A 23,922-nucleotide genomic window follows, 5' to 3' on the forward strand; every position below is an offset into this window, starting at 1 on the left:
TCCCCCCCCCCCCCGCCTTCCCCCCCTCCCAGGACAGGTTTCCCTTCTTCAGTCTAACCAAGAAGTAAGCCCCAAATGTAGGGCAGCGGAAACCTGAATTAGAATGTTCTGGTCGAACTCATCTCTCAAAAAATATGTCAAACACGAAATCAGTGTAAACATTGAATTGGAGTCATTTATAGAAATAGCTTCACTTCCTTTTCTCTGCAGATGGAAAGAGTTGCCTCATGCCTCTCATTCTGCCTACCAGAAAAAAAAAAGCCAAGGTGCCCTATCTCCCAGGGCAGGGGAAAAAAGAGAGTGGGGAATCAGATGACTTGCGTTTGTGCTTGGGAAGTTGCTTAAATTTTCTACTTAATTTGATTAATTTTTCAAAGTGCACCATGGAAAGGCGAGTGGCTCCTTTATTGATTGATTGGCAAGCCTATGCTGCTTTTATATTTTCTGCAGTTAAACAAAAATGCAAACCAAATATTTCTGAAGCAATCGGTTTAGTTTAGTGAAGATAAGCAGGGTTTTTTTTTTTTTCTAGAGGTATTTAGAGAGCAGAGCCTTGAGATTCAGTGTTTGTCAGAAAACAGGAGCTGCATGTAGTTCTCTCTTTGTCTCTCCTTTGATTGGCATGCATTGTGTCAATTAATTGAATATATATATATATTTACACACACGCTAAGTTATTGCCTCCGATAATAATGGAGATGCTTTTTCTGCCTTACCTAAAGAACAAGTGCACACTTGAAAGTTATTCACCAGCCTTTGTAGGTCAACTTCTTCCATGGAGCTTTGTTTCTGTTGTCAGATCATAAAGCCACGGAAGGGTATAGATTGTGTTGCGTGTTCGGAGCGCTGGTAACAAATGGCACATTTTAGCATTTGGTCCTCTAGGTAGAAAAAATTAATCAGATGTCTGACAAGATTTGTTATTCATCTCTATTTCAGGCTCTTTTTTTTTTTTTCCTTTTTTTTTTTTTTTTTTTTCCCTGGCTTACGACAAATATTACTAACGGGTACTTTTAGATTTTAAAATATGGACAACAGTACTCCATGCAGTAAAAGACTTGAACGATTAATGCTACCCTTATGCCTCTTTTGAGTAGTTTTAGCCATGGGGCTTGGCACTGCCACCATTGTCTTTGTGCCAAAAAATATCCGCAGCGGCTGCCGCATTCTAGTACTAGAGGGTTGTCTCGAAAATTCCGCAGTGAATGCGTCGGGTGTCTACATCGCTGTAGACGCTCTCTCTTTTTTAAAACATTTTTTTAAAAAAAAAAAAAAAAGAGAGAATCTTTAGCTCTTGCAAACCTCAGAAAATGCACAGTACAGGCTGGGGTGTTCAAGTGACTGAAAATGATGCATAATGTACAGTAAACGTAGAAATTCAGGAGAAGCTTTTGTATTTGTGAGCACAAATAGTTGCTTAAAGAGCCTACTCTTGCATATTATCAGCACTCTTGCAAATTTTATTATCTGAAACAAATGTGCCAGTGAATTTTAAGCAGAAAATCAACATCAAGACTGTAGCTAATTTTAAATGGACAGTTTATACAAAAGATATTCCTCTCCCCCCCCACCCCAAAATGAAGTGTCATTACAAAAAGTAGGATAATTTCATAATTACAGTTGATAGTGAAAACCTACGTATGTAGATCTCTTTAACGGTTTCTTGACTTTTTAATAAATTTCGGTTATTTGTTCTTAATCGAGGAGGCAGATTTCTAGCTGTATGTGGGAACAACAACAACAACAAATGTAATAAAGTTAAAGGCTTACACTATCAGAATGAAATGTGTTCACTCATGATCTCCAGAGCTATCTGTTTGGTGGTAAAAGTGGATGCTATAGATGAAATCTTTACAAGGAGCAAAAAAAAAAAAAAAAAAAAAAAAAAAAAAAAAAAAAGTCAATCTCCTGCTGGCTGCTGTGCCGCTTTGGTACCTCACAGACTTCGACAGAGTCCTGGACGAGTGCCCATTGATGTCATGGAAACACTCAAATTACTGAGAATGATTCATGTCTATGCTGTTCTCTTATCCTCCCCCACACAAATAGAAGTAGATTTTAACCCTGACAACTTGTAATTTGCAGTGGGTTTATTTTTGTATCTGGATAAATATTTTTTAACAACTGAAATTAAGATGAGGCTGCCTGTGTCTGATACGATAGAAAAGAAGATTACTGATACCCAGGCAGGAGCGAGGAGCGTGTTCAAAGTACCTTGTGTCGCTGCTTGTACTCGGTTCCCCTCGACCCTATTTTTCTGTTTGGGATTTATATTTTTTTTTTCCCCCCCATCCTCACCGCTCGTTATTTGCATCGACTTTCTGGCCCTCTTGGGGTGATGGGAAGTAGCACACGTAACTCCAGGCATGCCAGCAAGACATTTTGTTTGCAGATCTCGGCATTGGACTCGGGGATTCACGATTAAAATTTCATTGTCATTTCAATCTTGAATTATTTCTGCAAAGGCTTCCAGTACTCTGAACCTGAGGGGGGCTATGGAGTGGGTGATCCATCATTTTTGTATAACCAGATACAAGTGTTTTCAAAAGTTATTACATGTGCAAATGTTCTATGAATTGCAAATAAATTTTGGTGGTTCCTGTGTATAAGTAACTACTTTATGTGGAAAAACAGCAAACCCAAAACCAATCGAGAAACAAAAGCAAGCTCTTAAATTGTGACGAGGAGAGAGGTGATTTTTAATTTTTTTTTTTTTTTAATTCCAAACCAATAGTCAAACTTTAATACCTCTAAAGGGCAATCACGCCTAGTAGCCGCATATTAAAGGAAAGGCTTGCGGGGTCAGAATGTGGCCATGCCATTTTGGGAACGATGAAAATAAACTCGCTCGTCCTTTGTCTAACGATCTGCCTCACCGTGGGTTCTGTATGAAATTTGGCTCGCGCCGGGGAAAACGCAGCCCGGCAGAGCTCGGCGTCCGTCGGGCAGTGGCGGTGCCAGCCAGGACCCCCTCACCCGCCGCCTCGCTCGGGCCCCGCGGATTTGCGAGGTCGGTGGATGCCATCGTTCCTAAAACCCTGGTATTTCCAAATGAAAGGAGCTTTCCTCGCGGCTTCGGCGGGCGCAGCGGCCGTGGCTCGGGTGCGTGGCCCCGGGAACCTGGCGTCTAGGTGCGGAGGTGTCCCCGGCACGGCTGGGAGTTACACGCAGAGATAAACCGAGCATCTGGTCCCTAGTAACTGGGACTGTGTGTTGTGGGTTTTATGCCCCAGCCTATAATAAAAACTTTAATTTTATGAGTGATTTTTACTGTGTTCTTGGATGTTTTGTTAGATAATACCTCCCCCCCTCCCGTGATTATCCTCACCATAAGGGTGGTCTTTTAGTGTCAATATGTTTTGTATCAGCCCTCTTGACTGCTCTTTGTCTCGGGAGCACGTGGTGCGGTGCTGCTCAGCCATGACTTAATGCTTTGCAGAAACCACCTCTTCCCTTCTTGATTTCGCTCGAGTCTGGCCATTCAAACCTAAAAGAACCTTTATTTTCTTTCCTTTGTAAATATGGCATAACCGTAACCGGTACTGCAAGTCAGGCTGTTGGATCTGAGTTGTAAAGGCTTCCTGGGGTGGGGGAAAAAAAAAAAAAAAAAAGGAAAAAATAAAAGGGTACTTAGGGCTGGCGGAGAGTCTCGGCAGTTATTAGGCCCTTGTTCAAGTCCCAGCACCAGCGTCGGTAGCAAATGGCGAATTCCCAGTCGGGTGTCTCCTTCCCAGGTGTAAATTCCATCATGAGCGTGATGGTGGGGGAGTTTGCTCCTGGGAAAGAGCGCAGGGAGCCGCGTCCCCAGCGGCTCCGGGGCTGTCGGGAGAGCCAGGCAGGGGCTGGCCGTGGCCCCGTCACAGCGCCCCGACGGGGAGGGTGCCCGGGTGGGTGCTCAGCCCTCAGCCAGAGCCCGTTAAATCCCAGTTCCAGGAAGCGTGTGGGGCAGCAGAGCCGGGATTAGGAAGTTTTATTTCCCATCTCCATCCTCAGTATGAAGAAGTGTTAATCCCTTTCTCGTTGCCTACGTGCATTGCGCAGTCAGCGGTGCCTATTTTACATATGTAAACAGCACTAGGAAAATGTGGTGAACATCATAAAAACCGTTTGGAGATGCTGTATAGATCCATTTATATCTGTGATACATCTCTTTTTTGTTTTTGTTAACAGGTAAAACGGAACGGGGTTCATACTCATCATATGGAAGAGATTCGAATTTACAGGGTTGCCACCAGGTAAGTGAAAGTCTGCTGAGTGGAGGGGGTTGTGATAAATACTCTGATAAATGAGGTCTGCTGCTTCAAGTTGTACATCTTAGGGCCAGGCTCCATCCTAAACGGCGACGGCTGCAGCTGCGCGTCGCTCAGAAACGGGCTTTATTTGCCAACACAGGTTTTAAAGCCCCTGCCTGAGCTTTTCTAGCCAGGATACAGTTACTGGAGACTGGGAGGACTTGGGTTGACCTAATGCCGCCCCAGCCAGCGCTGCTGCTGCAAACTATTGATTATTGTCCCTCGCAACAATGCGGCAGTGTTCGGCGTGGCGGGGCCTTGCCCAACAGCACAACTCCCCAAACTGCCCAAGTGGAAACACACCGCAGAGCTGGTGTCAGCCCCTAGCTTTGGATGGCTACTGCAATAAATTATAGTTTTCATAGAATCTGTATGATGTTGTGTGAAAACAAGGTTGTATTGAGGGATAAAAATGTCTGTGAAAATATGATTTGTTGTCCCTTTTTGTTTCTGAATTGTTTTTGGCTGGAAGTCAAGGCCAGCAGGCTAACAGCAAAGCCGTCTCAAGGGAAGCATGCGTGAGCTAGAAAAATAAGAGTAGTTTAATTAAATAATAAAATGCCAATGTAATACAAAGGTATAGCATGTGTGTGCGTGCGCCTCTCTGCACTTTGCATTTGCATACTTTTAAGTCTCCAGAGAAAGTCTGAGTCTAAAAATACTATCAATAGCCAAAAGTCTGTGCTTTGTTTCAAGACAATTGATTTTATTTTTTTTTTAAAGACACTTTCTTTTTAATTTCAGTAGCAATATTAATCGTCTTGTTTAAATTCATTTTGTTCTTGAAGAGTGCTAGGCTTCCTTTCCTTTTTCTAAGTGCAGTAGCTTCGCACTTTGGAAAACTATTGAAAGAATTTAATAGCCTTCTTAATATTCAAAGCTTTATGCTGTTCAAATCTGCCAGGAAAAAAATCCAAACCATAACAACAAAAAAAAACCCAGCCAAAATGCGTATTATTTCCCTATAGGAAAGGGAAGTACTTGATCCCTTCTTTCTTTTTGGAAGGCCACGTTCTTTAGTAATGTGGAGAAACAGCCTATTCTTCATGTTGTCGGTTGGGCTTTTTTAAAAACATTTGGTGTGGAAAAGTGAAATGGTTCTGAGCAAGGGAACACACGTGTCTACCGGCACCGCGCCGGCCTCCGCCGTCACCAGTGTCCAGAGGCCGGGGCTGTGCTGTGGGACGGCTCACCCCGGCCTGTCCCGTCCCTCCCCAGCCCTGCGTGGGCTCACCCCGGCCCCCATGGACGGACAGACGGAGCCGCGCAGCGCCGGGGAAGCCTCGGAGGTGGCGGCAGGGTCAGGGGAGCCGCGGAAGCGTCGCTGCGCAGGTGGCCGCTGGGCTCCTTCTGTTGGCAGCGCGGCCCCTGCGCTCGCCCATCAGTGGAGTTTTGGGGGAGTGTTTGGAGCTGGGTCAAGGGCAGGCTGCTTTCCTTGCTGAGAGCACGACTCCACGTGTTTAATTCTATGTCAGAGGAAGGGTTACAGGCCGAGCCTTGAAAGTTGACTTAGTGATGCCCTGAGCCTCCACATACATCATTTAGTGAGTCAGGAAGTGATTTACTGGTTTCCCTTGCAATAACCAGCACAGATGAGTGCAGGAGATCGCACATGTAACCCTCCCCTGATCCAAACCAACTGCAACAGCTCTTAATTAATTTTAGGAACCATTTCTAGCTTATCCTCTCCACTTTAAAATGCTTTTTGTTGTTAGGAGGGTGGGTCGGTGTCCCCGGATTATAGCAGCCCCCGTCCAAGGATGTGACCTGTGTTCTCACAGAATTACAGAGTCATCCGGGTTGGAAAAGCCCCTGCAGCTCCTCCAGCCCAACCAGGACCCTCCCCCTGACCGTTCCCAACTCCCCCAGATCCCTCAGCGCTGGCTCAGCCCGACTCTTCAACCCCTCCAGGGATCCCGGGGACTCCCCCCTGCCCTGGGCAGCCCATTCCAACGCCCAACAGCCCCTTCTGCACAGAAATCCTTCCTCAGAGCCAGCCTGACCCTGCCCTGGGCAGCTTGAGGCCATTCCCTCGGGGCCTTTCACTTATTACTTGGTTAAAGAGACTCATCCCCAGTTCTCTGCAACCTCCTTTCAGGTAGGACCTTTCAGGTCCTCTGCAGCTCCAGCCCCTGGAGATCCCATTCTGAGGCTCTCCTGGCCTGCTGCCGTTTCACGTTTCGTCTGAAAAAATACCTTTTCCTTGCTGCATTTTGCTTCTAGCTTTTCTTTCAGTCTCGCCGTGTTTGAGTGATCTCACGATGCTGCCAAGTCAGTTAGAAATTGTTTCCGAGTTCAAACTGGCATTACACCTAAACAAGTTGTGTGCTCTCAGTGTGCCTTGTGTTTGGAGTCTTAATGCGACTCGTACTGCGGCCTCTGCGCACGCCCGTGTCTGTGAATATCTGCAGGGCACAGATGTCAGTCAGTCAGCAAAAGTCAGTCTTAGAAACTAAGGACAGAGGTGCAGCCCTAGGCTGGAGAAGACAGTCTCAGGTAAATAGTTAATTTTTTTCTTCAGCATCCTCAGCTCTGTGTCCCAGCCAAGGTGAACTGGTGCTTGGCGGAGGCCCTCAGTGGTAGTAGGGAGTGACCTGCTTCCAGATACTCCCAGTGTGGAGTGATACGGAAACGACTGGGTGTGATGTTGGTGCTGGGAGCGTGGAGGGTCGGGGCAGCGCGGATCAGTCCCCCGGGGGACGCTGACGGGTCCCCACCCAGCCCTGCACCCAGCCTGGCCTCTCTCTCGTCCAAGTGGCAGATCAGCCGCCGGCTGAGACCCCTCGTGGGGACCTGGCGGGCACTTGCCCTAGCGAGGGCGGTTGCCCACAGAAACGGGCAGCCCGGTTCCCGCCGCCTCTTCTCCTGCAGCACCAGCCACCCGCGGTAGGAGTCCACGCGCCGCTCCTGCTCCCCAGACTCTTCTTCTGGGAGAGGACAAACCTGGAAGTGCCAGCCAGCTCCAGGTGCTCCACGAGCTCCTTCGTTTCATGGGAAAAAGAGAAAAAAAGAGCAGTGCAAGCTGGGAGGATGCTGAGCCTGTCCCCCGTGCCAGGGAATACGGCCTGTCAAGATACCGACAAAAACCCAACTTTAATTCCACTAAACAAGCCAATGGCTGTGGTTGTAGTATGAGAGGTAATACCTTTTTTATTTTTTTTTTTTTCCTGAATGACAACACTTCAGTGGACCAATTCTGGAGTTTCCCCAGAATCCAGTTGGTACAGACGTGGTTGGCTCTCTGGATGGATCCTTAATTGTATCTACGTGGTGGTGCCCTGTGGTTGTGGAGGGTCAATGAGGAACCGATGGAGAAAACCCTACCTACCCCATTGCCCTTCCTGTGGTTTCACTCATGAAGATTTGAGGAATACATTACAATAAAAGTGCAAATACTAAAAATTCCAATTCCATCCGATAGGGTCTTTCTTTCTACTTTCTTTCTTTCTCATTTGCTTTCTTGAAGTATAATGGAAAAGTGGATGAGACAGATGACCAGTGCCCAGACAGGAAGGAGAAAAAAATATTTCTAAAATAAGAATCTCTCAAATTCCAGAAAGGTACGGAAGGAATAATGCTTAATGCCGAGGTTGGACCATCTGTTGTCTGTTCTCCAGGCTGCAGAACTATCAGGATCCACCAAATTATTAACAAGGATGAACCTTCAGGCTTAAAAGAAAATTAAAAGCTACAAGCCTACTGCAGCATCTCTAGGATGTGCTTTCACACGCATTGAGAAAGATTAGCTTATCTGGAGAGAAGATACGGAAGAAAACTTGGTGAATTCCAAAGGCAGTGCTGGTGGTGATACGGCGGGTTGCGGAGAACCCCCTGAAGCCCGGGGTTATCCGAGGGACTGGAGGAGCGGCAGTAGCTGCCTGAGCTCCCGTTTGCTAAACCCAGGAGGAACGTGCAGATTTTGTTGATTTCTGAAAGGTAAATTGCTACCTCCAGATGTGATGCATTGCTCTCTGTAGATGAGTTCCTGAAACAATTAAGGAAAACTAAATACCTAACGATATTGAACTTGCTACCTATTAATCTTCTGGTAGGAAAAAAACCCAACCACCTCTCTTCACACAAATAGCAGCAATGATGGGAGGTTTCGTCCCCGCGCTGTGTTCACACCAATGAGAGAAGAGGTCAGATACACAGCAACCCATTTACTTCAAGATGATTTTTATTTCCGAGCCTAGGGCCCAATTGGGCTCTCACTGAAAACCATAGCAAATACAACACTGATTACAGTGGGAATGGAGGAAAGCTTATCTTGGGAACCATTTAATTCCATTAGAGAGAAGGCATCTAAGAAACATGTACCGAAGTTGTTGTCAAGACACTTTTGAAACACTGGCTTCATTGCAGTTAATGACAAAAATCTCATTTCATTCAGTGAAGTCATGATTTTGCGTGTTGTCTTAATTCTGTGCTACTTACCATTTCCCCAAAGATCAATTTTTTTTTATATTGTGCTGGTTTTGGGGGCATTAGCAAGGCAGTAGTACTAAAATAAGCCTACCTACTTGATTTCTCTAACTTTATTCTGGTTGCCTGTATTAGTTTGTATTATTGGTTGGGTACTCGGATGGTGAGTGAGGGCCTGCACGTGGTAACGACGAGCAGTGAGTGTGCTTCTTTATTCTTGAGAGCTTCGTGTACATCAGCCCTGTAAAGGACATTGTGGAGAGGCTGGGGCTGGGCTCTGCTCCCAGGGGATCAGGGACAGAACAAGAGGGAACGGCTGGAAACTGCCCCAGGGGAGGGTCAGGCTGGGCAGGAGTGCAAGAGGAGCTGGATACACAGAAGATCATTACTACTAGTGGTAGCGCGGCCGGTTTGGGGTCGATGAGACCGACTTGGAGTAACCCAGAGCTATGACACTTTTCTGAGCAATAGTTAATTCAGAGAAGCAATGAATAAAGAGAACTGTAAAATGAGCTTGATGGCCAGAAAACATACGCTATAGATTTCCAAGGCAACGCACGAGATTGTATGTGGGAATAAATTAGACAAGTCTTTTGAAAATTTGGATTAGGCCTTTTTGGCAAACGCGTAGTAACAGATACTTCGCTTTTAAGGTGTTTTAACTTAAAGCAAAATCCTCAAATCCTAAGACGACTTGTTTTTACTACTAAGTCTTTTAGAAAGTGAGTCTAAATGTTGGTTTTGGATGTACTGATTTACTTGATGTTCAAGCAACACTCTTGGAGGCCAGTTGGAACCATCCCACTGTTAAAGGCTGACTCTGGAATGAAGTGTTAAGGTAAAAGCTAGTGGAGTTGTACAAGCTCAGCCAGCTTTTTTTTTTTTTGCTTTTTTTTCTTTTTTTTAAATAAAACAGAACGGCTACCGAAATGTCATAAACTTTATCTAGATTGACATCATACCTGCTAGCCTTCAGCTTGATTCAAGATACCGTGGCAAGGAGAAAGGCCAACCATCAGAATGTCACAGGCGAGGGGTTTAACTTTGGGTTTACTGTAGCTTCGGTTTGAACAAGCAGCATTAGAGGCTGCAACAAAATGGCTCCTGCGTGCATTTACAATGCCGTAGGCACCCGCGGGCAGTCTGCCCAAACCTGCGGCAGCTCTCTGCCTTTCCAGGATTTCCTGAGGGACCGTGGTGGTTGCAATTTATTTGAGGAATCCTGATCAGAAAGGAGCAGGCTCCGAGATCCTGAGAAGTCGGGGGGGACGCGACTGGCAGGACGGCGTTTCTGCAGGGAAACCCAACGTTTCGCATTTCGCTTGCCCCTTCTCTGCCTTCCTTTCAGTCCTTTCCTTGCTTCCCCGTGCTCCCTTCTCTCCAAAACCTCCGCCCCGTCCCCTGGAAGAGCGGTGTGGCTTTCCAGGAGCCTGACGTTGCAGGGCCCGGCAGGCTGCCGTGGCAGGCGGCCATGCCAGCTCTGAGGTTTCTAGAAACTCATTTAAAAGTTCACGCAGACCCAACCCCACTTCAACCGTCTTGTAGCTGCTACTGTTTTCCTGTATCCTCTCTCGTCGGATCCCACTCCAAATATTTGTTGGATGTTGCAGTCTCTTTACAGACTCCACATGCGCTTCCCTGACGTCCCTCCTCCTGCGTGGTTGTGGCTCCTCTCTCCTTTGCCTCCCGTCTTTCCTTACACCCCGCGATGGGTGAGAGGAGCCTTTGGCACATGACGGGGCGTGTTGTGCCCGGGACAGCCTTTCTCGGAAGGTTTTCTCACGTGGTGCTTTATCCTCTCTGTGTCATAGCTCGCTCCGAGGGGAGAAGCCGTGGCAAGGAAGGCCTTGGATTTTAATTCCGTGAACATTTGTGGCTCAGTGAGCGTAGTGCAGGGAGGATACGACACACCTTTGACAGAGATTTTATATAGAAGTACCAGGAACATTGCTGGAAAACTTTAAGACGAGTGTAATGGAAATGAAAGGAAAGACCCCCGCGGCGTCTGCGGCAAGTGTGTGTGGATTAACTCGGCCCAGCTGCCCGTGCCCGCCTGTCTGTGTGTCCAGAAAGGCTGGAAACCCTTGCGTAACGCTGCTCTCCTCGTGCTGAAGAGGGAATGGACAGAAATAGCTGTTGCCCGTTTTCTCTTTTCCTCCAGAAGTGCTGGGGTTTCCTTTTTCTGCTGTGAATGACTGAATTGTTGCAACATCTCTAATTATATGAAGAGTCGTCCAGCAAAGGCACAAGGGGGAGGAAAAAAACCAACAACAAAAAAAAAAAGCAGGAGGGATTATCTTTTTATCTGATACTTACTTTTAAACGGTCCTTCTCCGTTGCTTCATTCAGCGTGAGATTGAGACGAATGCATATTCTGCAATCAGGCTGCTGATTCAAGCCACTAAAGAAGAACTCACAAAAATAACTCTGGCAGCGTCGCTGGGGGCTTCCAGCTTGTCGAGACCTCAGCACCGGGCGCACGGGTGCTGCCCTCGGCCTTCAAACGCTCCCGCCTTGCTTGAATTCGATCAGCAACACGTTCCTCGCTAGCTTGCAGAGCTCTTTGGGGGTGGTTTTGCTTGCCTTTTTTTTTTTTTTTTTCTTTTTTTTTTATGGCCTGCCCACCTTTTCCTAGTAAACAATAAAACCGTCGGTGTGGTGGCTGCGGAGAGGGAAGGTGTGAGGCGAGGTGGGGTGCGGGTGCCTGCACGCTGCGCTCTCGACTGCTTCTAATTTGTACTTTGTTCATGAACGTCAGGGCAAAGAATCTTTCCGGTTTTATTGGTATTGTATACAATAAGTTATTAAATTTCATCTCTGTAATACACCTGCAGTAAAATAACAAAACATTACTGCACTTAAGGAACATGTGTGTGTGTTGCAATGTTCCACCCCTCCCTTCCAAACAGCTGCTTACGGATTTCAAGATCCATTGTATATATTCCCTAGAGCCCACCTCTAATAATCGAGACACATCTGCCATTGCAGTATTATAGGCATATGTAGTTTTATTGAAAACTATACCTGTATATAAAAAAATTAAATAACTCCTACCTCAATTAAATTGGCAAGCTACCTTTTCTGAAGATCATATTGCAGACCTCTGGAGACACGGCGAGTTCATTTTATTCTTCTGTTACAAATTACTGAGTATTTTTTTGCTTAGTCAAATAACTAGGTTTCCTCACATTTTGATGGCAAGATTCCTTTACCTCTAATAATCTCTCCATCGTTCTCCTTCCCTATAAAAGCCACACAAAAGCTGTACTAAAGTGATTAAAGATACCTAACGTACCAAGGAACTGAGGTTCCTACGAAGCTAATCCTGCTTTGTTGATTTGCTTTTGAAGTATTTGACCACTCTGACTTTTTGGCTGGGCAACGTGTCCTTCCCAGCCAGGGCTACGTGTGGGTGCGATGTGCTTCGTAGGAAACCCGGCTTCAAAATGGAATTACACTCTCTTGTACTGGCTAAAGGAGATGCAGAAAGAGCTCCTTGACCCCAGAGTCCAGAATTCCTCCGGAGCGGTTCCAGCCATAGTAGCCTCTTGTGTAGCTACAACCTTGCACGTGGGGTAAGGAGAGGGAGTAGGCAAACTCTGAATCTGGCTTTCCCTGACTACATCCCTGCCCCGGGGACAAACGGTCAATGTGAGTGGATAAAATTCTGGCTGCCGTGAGGTCGGTGGCAGAAGTCCCGTGCGAGTTCAGTGGGGCTGGGAAGCAGAATTTCGCCTGGTGACTTCCGTGGTGGTTTGTAGCTGGAGAAGATTCACTTCTGTCGTTGTTTCTGCTCGAGCATCTCGCTTTGGGAGGTGGAATCATTGCTCCTGCTCCAGAAATTAGTTCTGACGCCCATAAACTATCCTCCTGTGATCGTGGGCACGTTGTGGACTAATGTTTTTGATGTTACAGCACTAAAATAATGACATAAGAGATAAAATTTCCATGTTAATCAAATGTATTAAGGAACAGACTTAAGTTCAGATGTCTGAATGGCTCATTTAGCAGAATTCCTCATGCATCCAGAAAGACACGGTTTCATTGTCCATATCATAATTGAAGAAATGCTAAAACCCAACGCTGCAATTTAGTGGTAAAAGGAGTGCTTTTCTCTTAGCCCTTTGGATCAAATGTTAAGCTGAGGGCTATTTTGTTGGAAGTGAGCATTCCAAGGGCACCTTTCTGGAGCTTATAACCTGGCAACAGAATAACACTGCGATTTGTAATGTGCAATAATAGGTTTATGTTGTGGTTGAGTGCTAATAGGAGCTGGGTTTGCCTTCGCAGTCGCTGCACTCTGACTTTCTGTGCTATCGTCAAGGCGATAAAAAGGGGAGCGCCGCTTGCCCGCGCTCCTACCCTGGCAGGTTGTGGGCTCGCTGTGCTGCTTCAGGTCTGGTCAGCGCGTGATGGAAGACCTCCAGCAAAAAGGCAGGCTGTGCTTTGACTAATTCTGGCAATTTTCAGGCTTCAGAATTGACTGTTGAGGGCCGCGGCGTACAGGGGTGATAGCCGGGGATGCTCGCCTTGGCATATAAGGGATGGTTTGGCAGGTTCTGCTGACATAAACGCATAAACTCTAAAAAGCAAAAAAATCAGTCTGGTGGAATAATAGCTGAAACCATTTTCATTGTCTGCTTGGTGCAAAGCTTTTACCAACCATTCATGGCTCTCTCCAAAGACGACAGTCTCCTCTGTAGCCCCGTGTTCACGTCTCGGTGGTGAACCACCCCTCCGTTCCCTGGCTCCGTTAACAAGCCGTGTCCTCTCCGGATCACTCCTGTAACGAGCCTTCAGGCCTGTTAGATCATCCAGCTCGGCTCACCTGCAAAGTAGTGACAGTTCCAGCAAGTTCTGAAGAAAAATACCCCTTTGGGGGCAATCAGAAATTCTTATCAGGGTGGTAATTGTGAAGACAAGGGTAGTCTTGCTAAAGACACTCCAGCTCTCGAGCTTGACTCACAGAATCATGGAGGTTGGCCCCTCTGGAGGTCACCTCGCCCAAGCCCTGCTCGGGGGTGCCCAGGGCCATGTCCAGAGGGGTTCTGAGTATCTCCAAGGATGGAGACTCCACAACCTCGCCAGGCAGCCTCTTCCAGTGGTTGAGCACCCTCGACAGTAAAAAAGTGTTTTCTTGTGTTTAAGTGGATTTTCCATACTCCAGGCTGTGCCGGTTGCCGCGGTTGTCAAGGGGTTTGGGTCCTCGATTCCAGAGGGTTCAGTAAATCTCCAGCTTTCACCGGTGATTTTACACAAAGATGGAGAGAGGAGGAGGAGCTCGTGCGTGCTGTGTGTACACACGCGTACGCAGCACAGACTCACCCGCCGAGCTACGACAAAGGATGGTGAGAGACCCAAGATAGCTGTAAGAAATGGATTTGGGGGGGGATGCTTCAGCGTGCTGGTATTGACCTAATTTCTGACACCTCTCAGACAAAACAGTCTTGCTGGTTTTCTGGGAGCAGTTGTCTTTTACGAGTCTCCCTGTGCTGCTCCCCTGCTTCCCCTAGCCTTTCGGCAGCAGTTACCCTCTCCCAGGAGGCACCTGCCTTCCACAGCTTTTTTTTTTTTCCCTCTGGACACACAGGCTTGGATTGTTAGTGGTGGCTTTGGCTGCTGAGATGCTTTTCTGTCTGCTTCTGGCCAGACCTTGTCCAGGCCGTGACTGGGGGTCTCCGCGTTGCCCGGTGCGTGCAGAAATAAAAAGGTTCTGTTAAATATTATTTTCTTCAGGTGACCGTCGTGTTTGTGGACGCGATGATCTCCCACGGCTGGCGCAAACCCGCGCGGCCGCCTTTGTAGCGTCTGCGGTACGCTGTCGCATTGCTCATTTCCAACAGACCATTTCCAATAGCCTTTTTACTGCCCAGAAGTTTCTCCGTTCTCCCACCACCCCCTTCTGACATGTGGTTACCTGCTGCTTTGCAGGGGAATGAATAGCATCTTTAATCACACTTAATTACCATGCGACTGCAGACAGGAACTTCACATACAGAGCAGCTCAAGATGGAGAAACATGGTCCTTTACAAGCACGGATAGATACAGAACGCTAATTATTAAAATAATCACTATTTTCAAAACACACGCTACACATAAAATGTAGGATCTCTACTTTCTAACACACCTATTAATTCCTTTCTGCAAGTCACAAAATTTCTCGTTTTCTAACGTCTTTACCGTATTTCTAGTTGCAGTTTAATCAATCTGTAAGTTCTCCAGATCTCTCGGAGTTGCAAAATCGAATGCATCTCTCCTGTTTGCACTTTGCATGAGCTAATAAATCGATTTTAGATAGTTTAAACACAGAAGTAAACAGTTTGGTATAAGGACAGACTGAGAAATCCATGTTTTAACAAACAAGTGCCGTACATTTAGACAGCAGCTCCTTCTTGCTGCACTGCCTGTGGAATTTCTTCACCTGTTTTACCACATACTCCCGGGGAAGGTCCAGATAAACACAAGCCCACGATCTGTGTATTTTTAAGAGCTTTCACATTCCAGTAAACTCTCGCCACCTGATTTTCACAGAAAGCTCTTTAACTTCCTTCTTGTTAATAGCTAGAGAAAAAAAAAAGAAGTATGTTTGCATCCCACTTGAAAGCCGGTGTTGGAGGATTGTGGCGTTACGCCGCGGTTACCATCGGTCCAGCCTGGCATCAGCACTGACCTTAGGGATATTTTTTCTTTGGAAGAAAACACCCTAGCTGTGCTTCTCTTGTGTGATTTATTCCTTTGCTGCTTGGCTTAAAAAAGGGAGCAATTACTTTTGACAAGTAGAGATTTCAGGGAATATACGAGGATATGAATCCTACCAGCTATTTATGTATGGAATAATTAAAAACAATGACTAAGTTCTGCTATCAGCCTGCCTAAAAAAAGAAAACCCTCTGATACCTCAAACGTACAAGCAACATCAAATGGCTGTGGAGTTGTCATGGAGCATTCCCTACTTCTTTTCTAATTCTTTGTCTTCCCTTGTCTGAAGACGCTTTTCCAGCTTGTTTTAAGTCAGCAGGAAAATGCTTCATAGGGCAGCAAAGTGCAGGGTACCTCAGGGTTGGGTCCCTGCGTCCCGCCGACGTCGCAGGTGCCTCCCCAGTTACCCGAAGGGTGTCGTGTGGCTCTCCCAGAGACACGGGGAGGGGAGCGCTCGGCCTGGGACCCCCCGTCCCTGGCAGAGGTGCCCGGGGAGGGGAGGGGGGACCTGGGGGCTGGTGCCCCACGGCTCTGACTCTTGGAACCGGGTGCGCTGAGTCATCCCCCCTTAATCCTCCGCTCGGGAGCAGAAACCCACATTTCAGGGTGGCCGTGCTGAAGTTAGGGCTCCACATCTGCAGAGCAGGGGGGCCACCAGCCAACGGCTTAGCCAGGCCTTGTGGTGTGTCTTTCTCGCTTCCCCTTTCCTGTTTTGCTTGGGTTTCACTGTTCCCCTTTTAGCGCTTTTTTTTTTTTCTCCCCCCCCATAACTGACCTGTGTTTTCCTGCAGCCTGGGGCTGGTGTAGGCCCGTTCTGGTGAGGGCTCTGGGCTCGGGTTCAGACGTGGCCCTCGCAGGGGGAGGGAGAGGCCTGGGCCCCTCCATCCCTCCGCACCGTCTCTGTCCTTGGGCTGCAGCCCGGGCTTCCCCCGCGCAGCCGGCCTGCTCTGCCTTGGGTTCTCAGCTTGTGCGCAGCATTTGTAAACCTTCTCCCCCCTACCCCGGCTTTAAAAAGTGCCGAACACATTGCTGGTGCTTAACAAATACTAAATAATAATAGAAGCCAGGAGCCAGGTACCTCTCCATGCCTTTGCAGCACCCGAGGTGCGTGTCTGCCAGGCAGTCGAGTCTTGCTGCAGTATGTTTAGCAACAATGGAGACACTAATATTTTTATTTTGGTTTGAAGTTAAGGACAGAATATAGCCATCTGTCTGCATGTTTATAGGTTTGTCTTTTTTTGTTTGTTTTTGAAACTATTTTCTTTCTTTGAAAAAAGATCCTGGTTGACCATCAGGAGAAGACATTTTTAAATAAGTAAAGGTATAGGCTGTACTACAGTTAGAGTCATGGCTATTTCCCACATCCTTGTCTTTCAAAAGTGTCTGGGGAAAAATTCATATAAAGCTGAATAAAAGCCAACTGTATCACTGAAATACAACTCACTTGGGTGTTTCTCTGTCTCTTTTTTTTTTTTTTTTACATACACTGTAATATACAGTGATGCCTTTACATTGCATAACAAGGTGCTGTGACAAATCCAATTTTTGGCGAGGGTGATATTTTCATTACTTCACGGAATGCAAAAAAATGACAATTAACTGCTCAACATATCCTTGTCATCCACAGAGAAAATTACCAAGAAGCTGCCCGTTGCTTTATGTCACCTTCCCCAGGCCGCGGGAGGGGTGCTGGGTTTGCCAGCAGAGCCTTCAGTGTCTCTGTGGTGAAGAAAAAGATATGAAAGAGGTTGTTGCCACAGTTGGAAAATCCTCCTTGCCCCTTTAGTCCTGGAAAGTGCCATAACCTCAGACAGAGGTTTCGTGAGGCCATGGCATGTCATCGAGTCTTACCCTCGGCCCGCGTTGGGCTGGGAACAGCCCCTGCCTTTCCCCAACGCCCCTGCAGGGACTCTTGGCCAAAACACAACTCACCGGTTCCATCCTGGTTCTGCGCTCCTCTTCTTTAAACCTTGAGCGTGCAAGAGTGCTCATTTTCCATCAGTCCTTACTATTTTCTTTTTAATACGTATATCCAGTTCAAATCAATCATTTTTAGAAGTTTTATTCCACGATGACCAGTCTTGGACAGGCTTTGCAAAATGATTGATTCCTAGCCCGGCTTTGGAAGACTTGTGAGAAGCTCCATTTGCAGTAAGTGCAAGTCACCACTCTGCTCTTCTGGCAGCAGCAGGGAGAGTTCTGTAACAGCTACATCTTTCTTCATCCCCAGGCACGAAATACTGGAGTCACATATGGAAATTTCTCCTGCTTGTCATGTTTTATGGGCACATGGCACATCCTGATAGCGTAACGATAGATTTGACGTGATCGTACACGTGTAGAGCAGCACAGACAGTTGGGGAATTGCAAATGTACAATCCGAAGGCACCTTTTGTGGCAGGTTTTGAAGCACCCAGCGAGGGTGAATGAGGCTGCTTCTTCCTCGTGGTCTCCCGCTGCTGCGTCGGGATGGGAGAACAGCGATGCTGGCCGTTACCGTTTTCCAGTATTCGAATCTTATTCTGAAGTTGGCTGGTTTTACAAATTTGGCTGTGTAACTTCTGGCTCTTTTTTTTCTGTTTCAGTCCTTTAGCGATTCAGCTGCTCGAAGATATTCTGTGTTTTTCCATAGGGCGTTAAGTAAAATCAGGAACAAAGCAGTTAACTCTGAACCTTCCTTGTGCTGCTCTTCAGCCTGGTGTTGCTTTTCTGTAGAGTCATTCAGCAGAGCGGCTTATTTATTTTTTTAAAAAATTCTTTCTTTCAGGTTAATTACACGTTCTGTGATGACTTTTGTCCCTAATATTACTCGGGAGCGGTGGTACCACTCCTGCGGGGCTCAGCACTTTGCGCATCTTTTTGCCTGGGAAGGTGTTGCTCTGTCTCCTGTCAGTGCTGCGAGTGCAAACGGGAGTAAAGGGCTGTGGAAGGAGCCCCAGAGGGGGACGTGTCCCCGTGCAGTCCCATCCTGGATTGTTTAAATTGTCACCAACCCGCATGGGCTGGTTTCCCTGAAACCAGTGGGAGTGAAGCTGCTCTGCAGCACAGGCGGGATAAAACCTTCCTCCCCCCCATAGTGCAGGTCTTCCTGCCCTCGAAAAGGAGGGGGGAAAGGCCTCAGAGGTGATGAGCAGGGTGAGCACAGGGTCTGCTCTTCCCCAGATCCTGAAATCCCATTTAGTTGCTGGGACTTAAGTGCCTGCCCGGCCTTCTGGGCTGCATCGTGGAGTTCAGTGCCTGTGCTTCACAGAATCCCAGAATCATCTGGGTTGGAAAAGCCCTTGGAGCTCCTCCAGCCCAACCATGACCCTCCCCCTGACCGTTCCCAACTCCCCCAGATCCCTCAGCGCTGGCTCAGCCCGACTCTTCAACCCCTCCAGGGATCCCGGGGACTCCCCCCTGCCCTGGGCAGCCCATTCCAACGCCCAACAGCCCCTTCTGCACAGAAATCCTTCCTCAGAGCCAGACTAAACCTGTGCTCCAGACCCTGCCCCAGCTCCGTTGCCCTTCTCTGCCCACGCTCGAGTCATTCAATGGCCTTTTTGGGGTGAGGGGCCCAACACTGAACCCCCTCAGCGAGGGGCGGCCTCCCCAGTGCCGAGCCCAGGGCTCAGATCCCTTCCCTGTCCCTGCTGGCCACACTGTGACTGATACAAGCCACGGTGCCATTTCTTCACATCCTCTTTTATTTGTATAATAGAGATGAGAGGAACAGATGAAACTTGCACCGTGAGGGTGAAGCGCTGCTGACTCTTCCTTTACGCGTGCGAATCCTTGGGTTACTCTATTTGCAATACATCTACCTGTAGTAGGAACTCCCCGGGGGCGTGCAGACGTTGGATGGGCACTGCGGCCCGAGGAGACAATCCTGAAGGGAGACAGAGACCAGAAACGTGAGGGTGCTGAGCATGTGCGGAGAACCCACCGGGGACCGTAACGTGCCCGGCAGCGACACTTCAGCTCCGTCCCCTCCCTGCCAGCGTGGCTGGGGCGCACGCTGCAGCGTTTTCATCCAGTGCACACAGTCTTCATTTTGACTTAGACCCGTTGGTTTTTTCCCTCCAAACGTTGTTTTTTCCCCCCCTGCAGTGCTGACCTAACTGGGAGGCAGGCGAGCAGGAGTGGGCTGGGGTGGCACGCTCCCCTCTGCCTTACTGAAATACCAGCTTGTTATATTTTTACCTGCATCAGCATGAAAAGGTCTTTTTTTCTTTTCCCCTTCCAATTTCTCATAGCAGCTGAATTTGCTGATTTTGTTGTTGTTGCAGGGTGACTAATTTTTTGTCCTGTCTTAAGCACAAGGTGACCTAAACTTTGCAGACTTTACTTGAAATGAATATGCCTTTGCACTTTATCCAGCCTCAGCTACGTGCTGTGGTAGAATATATCAGGTTCCCTTGAAGAGCCTGGCTTTAGCTGTGTGGAAGAAGATTGTGAGTAGCAGAGGGAAATTTAAAATGGAGGAGCAAAGAAAGTTCCTGTTTTAAATACCACAAGTATCATTAGTTGGGTTTGGGCGTATTTGCATAACGTGGTTCTGTAAAAAATAAATGTGACTTTATAACAGTGAAAACATAAGGCTCTTGTAACACGAAACACGATTTTGATACTCAGAACTGCTCGAGTTTAAATTTTTTGCAGTCCCTTCCCAAGAAGACGATGGCACCATACGCCAGCGTCGTGTCTCGGCGTCGTCCTTGGCCGTTCACTCGCTTTGGTCCTGGGAAGGTCACGGCTGCCCTGGCAGAAAGAACCCGAGTTTCGCCGTTGCTCTCTGGGTTGGGTGGGAATCCCTCCGTCCTCGCCCCAGCTCTCGTTCTCATCGGGGGGCCCCGCCGTGGCTTTGCCGGGTCGCAGCGTGCCGCTGCCTGGGGCGCGCAGGCGTGATTTATTTCCAGCTCTCGCCTACCGTTAGCTTCGAGTCCCACTTCTTCCCTCCGCTTCCTCTGCAACGAGTGGCTGAGGTTTCACTTCTCTGCTCCTCACCCCAGAGCAGGCGCACGCTCTCGCACGTAAATAAGGGAGCTTTAACTAATTAAGCATCCTTTCCTAACCCGCGTGACGCAGATCCACGCCAGCCTCGGATGATGCTAAATCACTCGGGGACACACAACTGGCTTTGACACGGGGGATAATGCCTTTTTTTTTTTTTTTTTTTTTTTCTCTCCCCCTACAAAATCTTGCTTCCCCACCCATCAAAAAAGGGGGAGGCCGTTGTTTATCTTCAGAATAGTAAGAAGTTAAAAAACACATCCTCCGAGGCACTGCAAGTATTTAGCAGGGTTTTTTGTTATTTTTTTGGACAGGAAGTTTCTTTGGTTCTCTCAGATGTTTTTGCGGTAACTTTGGTTAAAAATATTACTAACATAATTTCAGAAAAATGCCGTTTCCCATGCATTTGAACTTCTGTAAGCCTCTCCTGTGTTCTCATATTCAAAGGGAAAACAATAATTATATCATTAAAAATGGGAATTCAGCCACGAAACACCTTTTTAAGACTGAGGCATGTCAGGGTATTTTACCCTGTCTGAGACAACTTGAGCCAGGATTTTTGTCTTAAGCTGTTTGTAGTCGAATGCTTACACGGGGAAGAGTGATGATAATTGACTTGTGAGGTTAACGGGTCTTTTTTTAGGGTTTGTAATAATTTGCCAGAGAGGAACATTTTGAAGCAAGTAGTGGTAGGACATCCTCACTGAATCATGAAGTGCTTACTTGAACTGAAAAAAAGCAGAGCCCAACGAAGCAGCTCCTGCCAGCAAGGCTTTGGTATTTTTCTCAGGGAAAAATAGTGCAAAAATGGCCTTCTCCGCGCAGCATTCGTTTGTGCATGTCATTAATCCTCACTGTCTCCTGTCCATCTCCCCCCCCATAAGTGACCGCAGTGCTGATACCTACCAGATGGTATAGGATTGGAGATGTTTGAGAAAGTGGGCACTTAGAGATGTTCTGAACTTCAGTGTTGCACAGAAATACGGATATTTGTGTGCTGGGAGGTACTGTGAAAAACAGGGATAGCAGGACATGCGTTTCATAATGCAGCGAGCCCTTCCAGTACGTATATACTGACAAATACCGGGTTTATCTGATCATTTTTCAACCCTCCGTAAGGTTTTCTCCTGCCCTTTTTTAACCATACATTAATATCCCGCTCTTTTTGCGCCTTTTCATACCTGCAGCATCGTACCATACATGTTTAGCTTGCATTTTTGAGCGGGATAGGTGACGGGGGGATTTTCTGATAGATGCTGTAGATGGGCTGAACTCTCTGACGATGTGACGCGCCTGTTTTCTCGCAGCGCTGTGGTGCTCTGTAAAAAATATCGCAGACAAAGCTTCGCTATATTCAGCAATCCCCCAAAATCCAGCTGCTGTCCCTGGGCCAAATTCTTCCTTCGTTAACGCCCAGGAGGCCCCCGGTGACTTCAGAGGATTTATCCTGGGCTAAACTGAGGGCTGTTCAGTTCCATAGCAAATCTTCCGTCCTGGAAAATGGCTCTACCAGTGTGCTTCAGATAAGATTCACGTTAAGCTGAACTGGCTTCGTGATTTTCTACAAACTGAGCACCTACACTTGTCCTAAGATTGCTTCATTTTCTTGATCGCAAAGTCTTCGCCCGGTACCGCGGCACGCAAAGAGGTGGGAGCCTGCAGATGGTTCTGGGGTGAATTTTCCCAGGAACGGGCCGTTAGGCGGGGCCCTGGGCTTCACCCCCTCAGCTCCCCGCGGTTCCTTTCTGACGCAGCGCTGTTACAAACCCTGGGGGGGGCCCACAACAATCGCGGATGACTTCCCCTCGCAGAGGGGCTGTAGGCACTGGCCCAGGGCGAGCTGGGCGCAGCGGCCGGAGCCCTGGGCAACATCAGGATGTTGCAAACCCAACTAAAACCCAAAGCTGAGAGTTTCTGTGGGCACAGTCAGCAGCGAGGCAGAACTTTCTCCGCATTAAACACTCTCCTTGGGCTTTGACCAAAGTCCCTTCCATCGCTTGGTCCCATCTTCACCAAATACCAGCCCTTCTGGGCAGTAAGAAACCCAGCAGCTTTGTTAGTTTTTTAATTTTTTTTTTTTTTTTGAGGTTTTACGGCTTTTTTGAGGTGAGCACGATGGCGCGTTCCTCACCCCATCCCCCTTCCCCAGTCACCACAAGGACTTTCCCCATTTTTGTCTTTGTTCCTCACCGGGACATATTTATATGAGTATTACCTGTATTTAAGCATGTGTTTTTAAACACTATAATCATCTGGCTCAATTTCAGCGTGTAAATGAAAACTATATTCTGAAAGATTAATAACAAAGCAGAGAGAATGTCCTTATTGCTGCCTGGGAGCCAGCACAAAGGAGCCCGGTGGTGCTTGGCCGGGGAGGAGGCGGCAGCAGCGTGGGGCTGGCGGAGTTGGGAGGGTAGTAGCGTCCAGAAAAGTCAGGACGTTGTATGGGACACCCGATTTTGGGGGGTCCGTGTGTGTGTTTGGGTACATATACATTCCACCCCATCCATAAGCATCTATAACACCGCGTTTCGCTGATCTTCGCAGCAGTGAAATCACGAGGATTCGCATCTGAACTGCAGTTAAGGGAGGTATTTCCAGCTCCAAAACTGCACAGCAGAAAAGCATAGATGGAGCAGAGGCTGGATTTTGCAAAACTCCTCAGTGGAGGAGAAAAGTCCCTTCTTCCTTTTGAAATTTTGGTGCCTTTTACTTGTTCTGTCGAGGCACATTTTGCCTGTTTTTCCCATATACTAAGAAATGAAATATTTTCATTATACTCAAGCTTTAGAAAAACAGTAAAGACCGTGCAGTTGATGAGCAAATGTTCACTGTAAATGTGAAAGATGGGGATCGTTAATGCAAACAAGTAACTAACCTTTAGTGATAATCAAGCAGCAGTATAATAATCTGAGTCATCATGCCTAATGGTGAACGAAGGGATGGGAAGAAGCAAGCAAACACCAAGAGTAAATGTGGGAAAAATTAAGTAAGAAGCCACAAAGATATTTTTTTTTTTTCTTTTTTTCCCGCTCACCTGAAATAGATGAGAAAAACGAGCACAGGACCAAATCTGAAACCCTCACTGGCCAGAGGTGGTTGATCCTCAGCCACATTTAAGAGCACTCTGTGTCCGCAAAATGCTGCTGTGAAACCAGTAAATGAACTTTAAAAGTTGCTGTTGTTGTGCTGATATTATATTCAAAAAGCACAACTGGGAAAAATTACTCCAGAAAGCTTTAAACTTAAAGAGCAATTTTAAATTATGCAGAGGAAGAGATAGTGAAAAAAAAAAACCAAACCAAAAAACCAAACCTGGAGAACTAATACTGATGACATTAATGCACAAGGGTTAGTTGAACATGAAAAATTATTTGATAATACCTGCAAGCATTTTTTAATGGAAAAGGTCAAAGTCAAAAGAAAACTGCTGAACACTGTGCGCAGCTATCTGAAGGTGCTGCCCTAGAAGGCAGAAGAAATGAAACAAAAGGTTATTTGCCATCAGATAGA

At 47.2% G+C, this 23,922-nt stretch overlaps 1 protein-coding gene across 1 annotated transcript in view; it reads left to right on the top strand.

The window, feature by feature from the left end:
• Window positions 1–23,922, top strand: part of TCF4 (transcription factor 4) — a 210,418-nt gene that overhangs the window by 105,235 nt on the left and 81,261 nt on the right. The window contains exon 5 of the mRNA XM_026865874.1: window positions 4,171–4,235. Within this exon, the coding sequence (XP_026721675.1) occupies window positions 4,171–4,235 (65 nt within the window). The remainder of the gene's footprint in view (window positions 1–4,170; window positions 4,236–23,922) is intronic.

This window comes from Athene cunicularia (genome assembly GCF_003259725.1).
Source record: "Athene cunicularia isolate RWA chromosome Z unlocalized genomic scaffold, athCun1 chrZ_part1, whole genome shotgun sequence".
Classification (NCBI taxonomy): domain Eukaryota; kingdom Metazoa; phylum Chordata; class Aves; order Strigiformes; family Strigidae; genus Athene; species Athene cunicularia.